This window comes from Gallinula chloropus (assembly GCF_964237585.1).
Source record: "Gallinula chloropus genome assembly, chromosome: 2".
Classification (NCBI taxonomy): domain Eukaryota; kingdom Metazoa; phylum Chordata; class Aves; order Gruiformes; family Rallidae; genus Gallinula; species Gallinula chloropus.
In genome coordinates, this window is record NC_140086.1 from 45,639,564 (window position 1) to 45,651,920 (window position 12,357).

The following is a 12,357-nucleotide window of genomic DNA, read 5'->3' on the forward strand; positions in this document are numbered from 1 at the left end:
TCGGTTTCCACCTTGGATGAACCACCAGTACTCCATGGCTGCTGGCGTTATATTCCGTAAGTTAAATGTGGGATACTTTTCTGAAATCAATTTCTCTTCCTACGTGACACAACAAGCAAAGACCAAAGCAGACAGCAACAATTTTAAGTGCCTATAAGACCTGCCAGGTAATTATACTCCCCTACAAGTTCTGGGGTCTTTCCCTTGGAACATTATCAGTGTTTCTCCCAACCTACCGTTCCCACATCAAATCAACAGCATCATGGGTACACACCTAAAACGACAGGAAACTGGAGTATCTGTACTGTAACACAGATGACAATTTCTGATGCACAGCTGTCAAGGGCCAGTTGTGAACACAAAAATAGAGAGGGGGAAAAAACCTTCCACGTATCTTTGAAAAAACTCCAAACTGTGTACAGACAGGCAACGCAAGGATTCAGTAAAACAGCACTGGATGCTGGATTCTTGTGCACACCAGTTGCTTACATTTGAATGGCCTGATCTACTGTACCCATCCAGAAAGGTTTGGGGTTTTGTTTTTTTTTTTTACACTAGCCAAATCAACAGAGCAGACATACTGAAACCTTCTTCCAAAGTCTTAAGGATTCCAGGCTTTGCAGCCTCTCTTAGAATAGTTCAATAAGCCAAAAGTCTTACAGAGTCTGCGTAGTCTACCACCACTCTTTTTTAAATTGTTCTACACGGGAGGTGACCTCCATAAAACATATGTGGAACAAAGACACCATTTTCTGAGTCCCCACAGCACAGTGAGAGCCAGAGGTATCTTTCAACCACTGCATTTGACAGAAGTGAGAGAATTTACACTGTCTTCAGCTGTAAATCCCAACCAGCGCATACTAAAGACACCTTCAGTACCACCTTTAACAATTAAGCTTTTGCACATAGTGTCTGGACACTATACCACAATTACTCCTGCAAATCAAACACACTTTTTTGTCATAGACAGGAAAGACTCATCATCCTGGTGTAGTGAGATCTGGATTGCACAACTTGGTTGCCTTGGACAGTGCAGGGGAAGAGATGTAAGAGAGATTGCTAACTGCTGAGAACAGGGTGGGTGAGCACTTCTACATCCCATATGGCATCCAGTAAAAGATTTTAAGTAATAAATTACAGGCAGTTGATTTTCCCATGCCTCCAAGTCATCTTACAGAAAATACCTGAAATCATTCAGGAACACCTTTGGAAATGGGTAAGGTTTTGAGGCATGATCATTTTTCAAAACATTGATCAGCCTTTCTTACCAGCCATTGGAAAAAAAAATCCACCAAAAAAAACCCAAACAACCCCAAACCCACAAACAAACACAAAAAAAACCCCAAACCACAGTTGAAAAGTTCACCACAGCTTTCTGTCTCTTCAGATTTTTTATGGAATAAAACTACTTCAGATTGTCCTACCTCTCTTACAGAAGAGACTCTCAGCAGAGGATGGTTTAATAAGGTAATCAGAGACAAGCTATCCCTTTTTTGGCTGGTATTAAAAAAAAATAATTCAAGTGCAAGACTCACATGCACAAGTTCTCATAGACTAGAGTAACAAAGTTAAGAGGAAGACCCAGCAGGAACCAGTTTTGGTGGGGAACAGGCATGCCCCACGAGATAAGGGTAAAGCCTTCCCTTCAGTTCTGAAGGTTGGTTTGCCTGAGAGGAGATCTTGCATAGAAAAGCAAGCTCCATGGTTAAACAAACCAAAGGCACCAAAATTACGTCTCTCTGATGGGGAACAACAGTACCCTGCTAAACCATTCCAATCAGTAGAATACATTACACATGAGATCTGTCATTTTAAGGAAAGTGGGGTTGTTTTTAACGAAATGTGGGGTTTTTTTTCCTCTTAACACCAAACATCTGGCCCAGTGAAACCATCAGCACTTTCTAAAAAAGAAAAGACACTTCAGCTTTCAGTAACTGCAAAATAATTTCCCTGTGTACATTGCCAAGGATTACAAATGGCTGTGACATTCTTCAGGTGCATTCTCCCAGTCCAACAAGAAATTCATGAGCAAGAAAAACTTAATCCCATAGTTAGAATCAGTGTACGAACATGATGGTGAAAAGGGTTAGTCTGTTGCTGTTAATACCCTCATGCTACTTGTGGATGCATGTAAGAAACAACAGACCCAATTTTAGCATAAAAGCCCACTTCATTTGTGCCAGCTCCTTCCTCCCTTGGCAATTTCCTTTATTTTCAGGACCTCTGTTGGCCTCGTGACAAATGGGTTTCATTTTACTGCATGTAGGACCAGGACATTCTGTCATTTTCTCCTTGTTTGATAAAAGAAGTTAATTTTTGCAGACCAGATCTGTAAGTAGTCTGCATTCAGTAAAATATAAGATAATTAAACAGATTTATCCAAGATTTTATTTTGCTATTAAAATAAAAATGGCCACTCAAATATTAAAACAAACCCAAACAAACAAAAAGCTAAAGCAGCTATTCTCAAAACTAAAAGCTCTTGCAACGTGACAGATTTAGAAGCAGGGTTGAATTATACAACTTAAGATATCTATTTCCTGCACTGGAACCCAGACTTCTTTTTTGTTTTCCTGATTGAAATAAAATCTTACTAGAAAAAGCAAACAATTCATAAAAGCTTTAAGTATGGTTTACTTGTAGACAAGAAAAGCTGAGTTTTCTTTTTTTTTATAAACACTCAGTGAACTCAGTTATTGGTTTAACTTATGTAACAGACTTTCAGTACTCTTCGTTTCTTCCTGCTTTCACAAGGGAACTTGGACACTTGGAACTAATGCAGTTGAGACATTTCGCCCTGTAGCGTTAACATGAATCCCAAATCTAAAGAGAAGAGCTTCCTGAAAACTGTTCTTTGCAGTATATACTCTCTCTCCCTTCAGATATGCAAATCACTTTCATTATTTTCCCATGTAGTGTTGACTCATGCTGAGAAACTGAAACTTTGTGGTGGAATAAAAGGGCAGGAACACCTAAACTAAACACCACCTGACCTGATCACCAAGGCAATTCACCTTGCTATCAAGTACCACTAGCAGCAACTAGCATCAACTCTCTTAGCAGCTCGTGGGTGCAGTTCAATGACATTTATCTCTCAGTGTACCTGTGAAAACTACACTACTCCCACTCCATCCATCACCCATTTTGTTTAAGTTGAGGAAGGCCACTACACAAGATGACATCTAAACCCAGTGTTTAAGGTGAGGACGTCCAGGAGCAGTGGGGTTGATGGCTGCCAATGAAATGATGCTTTGCTACCAGCATGACAGAACCTGCTCAGGACCACCAACACCTCTGAAGAACAAGCACCACCATACAGACTACCTGCACTCTGTAGACCACAGTAGATAAAAAACAGTCCTAGAATAATTTTGAGAACAAAAACTTACATTACAGGGGATACACATGAGAATTTGGAGGAAAGGGTATAGAATAGATCAGTCAGTAGGCATGGTGGGGGACAAATTGCTTCTGTCACACCTTTCTTGTCTGCAGATACTATTCACTTCCCCAAACCCTACTTAACTCCTAAGAGAGAGGGACTGCGAAGTGCCCATCAAATTTCACTCATCATAAGCAACATTGTATACTGTGCATGTTCTTTTGGGACATAGATGGGTTTCTCATTTTATTTCCACTCAAAGGTGTTGAATTTACACTCAAATTTGTAACACTTGGATCAGCAGAATCATTTCAGTCATCCATCAGCAGCTTACGTCCGAAGATTTCTGTTGGTGTGGTTACATCGTAATTTTTGTAGTATATGACGATTACATCCCTAACAGGATCAAACTAACTCTCTTCTCCCATCCAGGACACGGCCCATTTTTATTTTAGCACCGGGAAAATTCCAGAAGGAGAGGACAGAAGAAAGCAACTTGAGTTTGTCTGCAGAGTGGTACAGCTCTTTTCTCTTTTTTTTTTTTTTTTGTTCGGTTGATTGGTTGATTTTGGTTGGGATTTTTGGGGGGAAGGTGGATGTTAGGGGGTTTTCTTTGAGGTTTCATAAAAAAATGTAACCATTGAGGTAACAGAAGCATAGCTGCAATCAGGTAATGCAAATATAAATGCAGACTGAAGTGTGCCAAAAGAACTTGGAAGAGACTGTTAGACATGGTGAAAGATTTTTTCAGAAAATATTCTCTCTACATTTGAAGAAGGCTTTAGTCATCTCAAATTGCAGAGAGAGATGAAAACAGAAATATTTTCTATTTTTCTTAAAAGTGGAAACAAAACCATAGGAGGCCTATTCTCCCTACATCAGGACTCTTCCGTGAAGTAAGCACGCTTAATACAGCCTGGATTTGGAGCAGAACCTCTTGCACATGAATTCACACAGAAGTCCTCCTGCACCTTCTCAATCCACGCTTCCCTAGGCACCAGCCTGGAAAAAGACAGCCCCACTAAGTAGAGGCTCTTGGCTCCCGTAGACCTACAGTTCCAAATGGTCCGAGTGGGAGCCCGTGGGCCAGACCCAGCTCACAGGATGATCTCCCCTGCTCGTTGCTTTTTCTGCCGTGGCCTCAATCTGCCAGAGGTGGGAAGGAGGGAGAAAGAACAAGACAACAACTGCTATTCAACTTCTAGGTACATAACCAGAAAGAAGGAGTTGTCACTTCAGCAATCAAGAAGCAGCTGACAAACATTTCCCTGAACTGGCCATCAATCCAGAGCACTGAAACCCTGAGCTTTCCTATCGAGGATGCAGACCCTTATATCCACTGTTAGCACACCCATGAAAATCTTCTCCATCATCAGTAAAAGGAAAAATGGGAGGGAGAGACACATGTGGAATTAATGTCCTGAACAGGAAGAGTGAAAAGATGACGATTACCTGGGCAAAATAAATAAATAAAAGATAAAAAACAAACCAAACCAAATCTCATGACTGAGGAATTTCCCATCTGCTTCCCTATTCCCAAAAGGAACCCAAAGTGGAACTACAGGGTAGAAGAATGGAAAAGTCCTGCAAGTTCTGCTCCTCTGGCCATTCCAGACAAATTACATTATATTTCATTGTGGTTTGTTTGTTTGTTTTTAAAGGTATTTATTCATTCTCTTATATACTTGTTTGAGAGTGTGTTGTAAAATGTATCTTTGCACTAGGTTTGTTGGTAGTAGAGATCAACAGATGAGGCTTGTAGGTGCAGATTCAAGTCTTGTTTAAGTTACAGAGCTCCTAACCCTGGGATGCTACTGCAGCAGCCTAAAGTTTATATGGCTTCAGAAAACTACTGGGCAAACTCATGAAAAGACAAAGCCACTGAGGGTAACAAATGGTTCCTGAGAAGTAAACTGCTGGAAACCCATCTGGGCAAAAATACCACTATACACTTGTACTGTTCCTATTACCTTAACACACACATGCTTTTGACCACGAACAAGCATTTTTGGGGGTTACAGCTGTGGTCTGACCTTGCACAGTTGTGTCATTATATTTTTCAAGTAACAGGAAATAAAGCTTGACTGCACAAGCAAAGCACTTTCAGGTATAGAGATCCTCAGTAATTAGGATTTTCAAATCTGTTCCCTCAGTCAGCATTTTCGTAGAATCACAGACTGGTTTGGGTTGGAAGGGACCTTAAAGATCATCAAGGTCCAACCCCCCTGCCATGGGCAGGGACATCTCTCAGGTGACCTGGCCTTGAACACCTCCAGGGAGAGGGCATCCACCACCTCCCCGGGCAACTTGTGCCAGTGCCTCACCACCCTTGTAGTGAAGAAATAGCCATTTGCATTGAAGCAACTTCCATTAATTCAGTATAGGAAGTGGCCATTTCTGCACTGTAATTAGCTAGAGAAACAATGAATTGTCAATACCAGGCTTCTACTGCTCGGCCTCCTTTATTTCAACAGTTAGGTATCTTTTCAAAGTATTTAACTGAGTCACAGGGATTTAAATTTCAGATTAACAAATACATCTCCCCTTTGCCTAAATAATCCCTCTGTCCCACACTACTCAGCATTAGTGCTCATCCACCCCTTTCCTACAGTATTTTTGATAATTTTACCCTGACAAATCTAGAGGGGAAAAAACCCCAAAGCACAGAGGTACAGTATTTTGCAGACCATCTGGAGAAGCACAACACAATGACATGATTACAAACTAAACCAGAAGTGTGTCCACTCACACATCTGTAGAGCATTATTAGAGGCACATAAACCATATTGATTTGTACACAGGAGTTCAAGATCAAGAGCTTTCACCACATAGTTGGTAGTAGGAACAACTGAGTTCTTCCTTGCCTTGTTGGCTTGTTTCTGGATAAATGACATTTTATTCCTTTTTGGAACTTGCAGGTCTAAAATGTTTATGCTTGAAAGGCATTCCTACTCTTCTGTAAGTATTCTTTTAATTAAAAAAGAAAAATTCGTTAAGGTGGACAGTGCCATTACCTCACTAGCTTCCTCTTCTTTGCGGAATCGGCAGGGATTTGGGGGGTCTTGCCCGTTTGCTTCCCAGGGGTGCGGAGAAGGGCCTCTGCAGACCTCAGCCACTCGCTGGCTGGTCGTGCTGTAACATCCCCTGCATCCACTCCTGGCCTTGACCACAGTCTCTTAGCAGATCCTGGAGTAGCGTTCTCCAGGCTGGTCTCTTCTCCCACGCTGTCATTATCAGAGGAATACTCGGAAATTTCTGTTGAAGTTGTCTAAACAAATAAAAATATAAAGCTATTTAAACACAATGCTAATGAGATAGTACAGGCTGTATGGTATCTATATAGTATAGTGGGTGTATATATATATATAGTGTATAGTGTGTACATATATATTATACTATAAATACTACACAGCTGCATAATAGGCAGTTATTTATGTCGCCTAGTAATCCATTAATTGAATGCCAATTTATTGATTAATAGAACTTGAACCACTTCACTGTAAATGCACATTAATCTTTGTAAGTCAATGAACTTGATGAACAGAAGGGACAACTGGGATGAGTAACAGTTATTTTTTTCAAACAAGTAGATCTGGAGAATTAATGAAAAAACAATGTGCTGGTGCTTATCTCTGCTGAAAATAAATCTCCAGACAGGCATCAGGATTAAAGCAGGTTTTCAGGGAAGGAGAAAGAGGCTAATGAGGGCCAAGGACTGTGACCGGCAGGAAAACTGAGAGAAAGGGATTCACGTTGGGATTCAAGTGAGCAGGAAGGCTGAGGAGGGGGCTGGCAGGGAAAATGCACCTGCTTTGGCTCTCCTTTAGGGCTCCCACACATGCAGGGCCAGGCAGCTGGGTTGGCACCCTAAGGTGAGCTCTGCAGAGCTGTTACGTACATTATGCTCTCTTGACCCAGTATTTCTTCAAGTACTGAGTATTAAGCAAAAATACTTGGAAAGTGGCATTTTACCTAGTACAGAATGAAACAATCTAAAACCCCGAAATGGGCAGAAGACTAAGAAACATGACCTGGGCTTAGTCTTCGGGAGCTAGTTGGAAAAAACCCAGCCCCCTTAGTGCAAGTTCTGGTGGGGTGAGCATAGTAACAGTCCCATCGCTGGGACCACCAGCATCAGCCCAGCTCAAAGAGGCTTGCTCAAAACCGGTCTGTATAGAAAAGGCAAGTTAAGTAACTCAGCATGATCCTTGACAGAACCAAAACCCAACACAAAACATTTGGTTCACATTATCAACGGGGAACTGGAAAACCCCAAAGACTGACTTTGCTCCAGATCATGCTGTCCCGATCACAGGACAGGTCCTAAAAAAATCTTAGCCCTTCCTCTGGTCCAGCGCAGTGAGCAGCTTTCCACAGAGGCTGCCTGACAACTGAAAGACTTGAAAAGTAAAGGAGGGGGAAAAAAAAAAAAAAAAAAAAAAAAGAGAAATCACTGCATTCACTAATATTGTTGTGTGTTATTAATTAGTGTAATCATCTGACACCAACGTTTCTTGACTGTGCACAAAAATGAGTTCAGCTCTTGCTGGTTCTTTCATACATTCTTCACGTCACCGACCAGACGCCCCGTTCATGTTCCGAGGGCTTACCTAAGTATTCCGAAAATGGGAAGGACCTTTTAAAGTTACCCAGAGAAGGAGAATAGCTAGAAGAATGTAATTAATATCAGCTTGTTTTAAACACAAGACAGTCAACATTCGTCCCTTGGCAACAATATTTCTCTGAAAACAAACTCCTTGGAAACAAGCCAGAAATAAAAGGTCTCCAATAGTGCAAAAGCAGTAAGCAAGCACTTCATTCTTGCAACACCATTCCAATGCACTCCTTTGCTTTAGGAATGCTTTAATTTTGCTTGAATTGCTACAATATCCAGTGCAGCTAAAGAGAGGACACAAACCTGAACTGCTTTGAGCCAGCAAAATGCAAATGAGGAAAGCTCTTGGGATGTGATTCAAGTTTTAATTGCACATGTTTTGATCCCACTGCCTGTTGTAAGAGTTAAGAAGCTTTCACAAGTCAAGATTGTCTAATAAATCATTTAATTCTTCTCCTAATACTTATTATTATATACTTGTTTAGACTAAACTTCCCCAACTAAAGTGCACTTCAGGGTTTTTGATTTTGGTTTGTTTGGTTGTTAGTTTGTTGTGTGCTTTTTTTTTTTTAATTGGGCAGTTGGAAATTTTTCTAAAAAGGGGAAGCTATAAAAATGGAGAAGAAAAACAAAGAACAAAAACTCAACCTTCCAATTCTGTACATTATTTAAGTATAGCCACCATCAAAAATACAGTCTGAAGACAAAAATATTTTTCAAAACATACAAACATGAATTGTCAAGCATCCAGGAAATGACCTGGCATGTTGGTCATGGACAGTTGGCAAAGTTCACTTTAAAACAATATAATAATTAATAATTTGTGAGAAACTGTTTGTTAAGTATCAATATCTTAAACATAATTAAGCTGAAATTTCAATGTCTTATTTTTAAAATAATATTCACAATATAAAACTCTTAGTAATATCACTAATAGGAATGATGCTCTTCAGAAACTAAGCACAGAGCAGTGTCAAATTAAAAGGAGTTCACTTTTCCACAGTACTTATTATTTTGAAATACAGTAACATTTTATTATGGTGAATAACGACATGATGCTTTCTCCTACACACAGGCTCAGTTTGCCCACCTCAATCCTTTCCTCCAATCCCTAAACTCAACCTAATCAACCCCATCCCAGAGGTTTCCATGATTGCCTCCCATATATCCCAGTCACTCCAAAGTCTCGGTAGTAGGCTGTTCACTGGGATGTACCTACTGTTTCCAATGATGGTCTTGCACAACACCCTCTTTTATATCATGCTAACCACCTTTCCACGTCCAAGGGTTGAGTGGCGAGAAAAAAGCTGGGGCTGACCTCAATCCCTCTCTCAGCAAAACGACAAACATGGCTCATTCTGTTCACTTTTATAATCAGTTTGCTCTGTGACTGGTTTCATTTGAAAAGGTACTAGGGGCTTCCCTTTTATTGCTCTTTGTTTCAGGAAAAATTACTTCAGCATAAATGTACAGAATACTGCCATTTTTTTTCTGTAGAGATTTGGCTTCAAGAAAACAAAGAAGCCAGTGACTAATGTAGCTGAGCATCCAGGACCCTATTCTTAAAAGACAAACATGTTTAAAATCAAAACACATCAAACAGAGCTCTGGGGATAAATTAATTTATGACATATTTCTCACAGCACTCACCAGCACTAGCTAACGTAAAGGGTGGTCCAAATGTAAAAATACAAACCAGAATGAGAAACAGCAAACACCTTCCCTTCCACCTCAAGAGTTCGGATTGCTAAAGAATACAAGATTACCTGTGTCAGCTTACATTCAGTTTAATTAAAAAAAAAACCCAAACAAAAAAAAAAAAATCACAAAAAGCTCAACCAGAGACATGGCTCCAGCTGCCTTTTGCTTCACCTTGAACACCTTTCGATGTCTCTGGGAGTAGCTCTGCAATCTGCACAGCATTTGCCTCTAAAAGGTCTGTAAAAAAGTAAATTACCTTTTCACTTTGATAATGATGGAAACAAGAAATGTCTGTATTTGATCACTGTAATTAGCACTTGGTATTTCTTGTCAATAAACCAGCAGAAAGTTAATATGAGAAGTGTTAAGTTTCCATTTGTAGTTTCCAGCTTCAGCACACAAAACAGAACTGTACAAAACTTTTCTGCACACACCAAAAGCTAACATGTCAGTCCTATTAAAAACCAGTAAATCTTTATTTTTAAGCAAAGGCACTCTCATGCAGTGATTGCTACTTAGGGGCAAAGGTACACCACTCAGGAAAACTTCTCTGTGGAAAAACGTCAGTATACACACCCTACTTTTGTAGTGCTTAAACACTTTCACTTGTTCAATCATCACACATTCAGAAAATCATGTACATCTTCTCTAGCTGGTATGAAGATACTCTGCAGACGGGGTGCTCAATAAAAGCTCACAGATATTCTGAACAAGTTCATCAGCCGAAGCTAAGATGCTTCAGCATATGCTGCAGTATATCCAAATCCCCTCTTCCTGACAAAAAAATGGCTATCAAATTCTACACAGAAACTGAAATAACTTTTTGCAGATGGAGATCATTTAGTCTCTCATTTCCTTCCCTGAAAATAATAATAAATTTCTTCCCTCCTATTGCTACAGCTTAGCTCAAATGGCCAAAGAACGAACAGGGTTTCTCCGGTGGCACCCTTGGGGAGCCAGGCTTTCTCAAGGTCACAGAGCCAATTAAAATTGAAATAGTATTTGAGAGTTTCAGACTCTGGTCGCTGTACAGACAGAGGAAAAATCAATCTTGTGGCATTTCCTTTCCTACCTGTTCTTTCACATATCTTCACCTCTAACTCTGGAAGCATTTTCAATTACCCCCTGCCTGTTTCCTCACGGACTCTCTCTCTCTCTCTCTTTTCCGATTCCCTGACTCTTTTCAGAATTAACTTACACTTCTCCTAACTGCTGTCAAGATGGGTGGAAGCTGAGTGGTACTAACAAACGTGCACAGTGAACCCAAGCGACTACCCCACCACCTCTCCTTATACACAGTCTGCCCTTCTGGTAAGCAGTGCTGCAATGGTGCCACTGGTGCTTTTGCTGTCACGCGTGCACTCTCCAAAAGAAACAACCCAGAGCAAGCAGAAAAGCCACTGGATTTGCTACAATGAATATTCACAAACATAAATCACCCGTGCAGCATGTCAAAGGCCCGGGCTATGCTAATGAATGCTTGAAGCTAACTCCACCACAAGCTGGCTTGCAGGATTTTAGGGAGTGGGGTAAAAGTAGAAGAAGTTTCCCCTCAATTAATAAACACAAAATGAATTCAGGCATCGTGTGCACAGGCAGCATAGGATATCTCTATAAAGATAATTAAAGATATAAAGGGTTTAAAGCTCCAAAGTTCTGTTCAAAACTTGTGTTTTCTGATGCTTTAACCAAAGCCCTGAAGTCTCTGCCAAGCATTTTTCTTCTATCTTGAGAAACAATTTGGATCTCAGTAAGCTGGCTACTTTCACTCTAGAGACCAGATAAAATTCAGATACACCTTCACACGAGAAACTGAACGCTCAAGCAGCAGGCGTGTGCTGCTCTGTGGGTGACACCAGGCTTTCTTCTCACGGAATAACCACAGGAACAGCACGCAAAGCGTACGAGGTTAGGTAGCAGTGCGTGGGCAGGCGTACCCGTGTGACAAAAAAGAACAACAATGAAAGGCATAAATCACTAATAAGATATTTTTGGACTTGCAAGCCCAAACTGACACAGCAGATTAACTGAAATTCTGGATCTGGAACAACCACTCAGTGTTATTACAGAGACAGCATATATTTAAAATGGATCTCAGATAATGCCTGGTTGTTTAGCTAAGTACAGCATTCCTCCTCGGCACATGCGCTCAGACCATCTCATCTGTCCTAAATATTTATCAGCGGTGTTGGTTCAGCACACTAGGAAATGACATGCCCTGCTCCACACACATTAGCATTTTGTGGCTGCCACTACAGGAAACAGGACCACGAGAATGACCACCAAGAGCATCTCTCTGGGACTCTGCAAAAGCAGCTACCACTGAGCTGTCAAAGGGTCTGCTCCTTTCTCCTCACGCAGCCACTACAAAACTTCAGCAACATCTCCCTTCACATGGATGTAGGAATGAACTTTTGCTATCTCCTAGATGCCACCACCCCTACGTTGGAATGTAGTAGTTATTAGCATGCAGAATATCATTTATGCCAACTAGCAAAGAAGAATGCTGTATCTACTTGAATATGGAGGAGAAGTGTAGGCAGCAACACTGTAATTATTCAAAACAGAATTTGGTCGCTGACTGCACCCTCATCTCCTCTTAATGGTGTTTTGAGACCTTTAAACAAGTGGTTAGGACTTCTCTTCTATGACTAATTAA

General features: G+C 40.7%; 1 protein-coding gene across 1 annotated transcript in view; it reads right to left on the bottom strand.

Annotated features, from left to right (window-relative positions):
• Positions 1 to 12,357, bottom strand: part of SPIDR (scaffold protein involved in DNA repair) — a gene marked incomplete at its 5' end in the record, with an annotated part of 210,869 nt that overhangs the window by 151,226 nt on the left and 47,286 nt on the right. Inside the window, one exon of the mRNA XM_084279909.1 lies at positions 6,397 to 6,650. Within this exon, the coding sequence (XP_084136035.1) occupies positions 6,397 to 6,650 (254 nt within the window). The remainder of the gene's footprint in view (positions 1 to 6,396; positions 6,651 to 12,357) is intronic.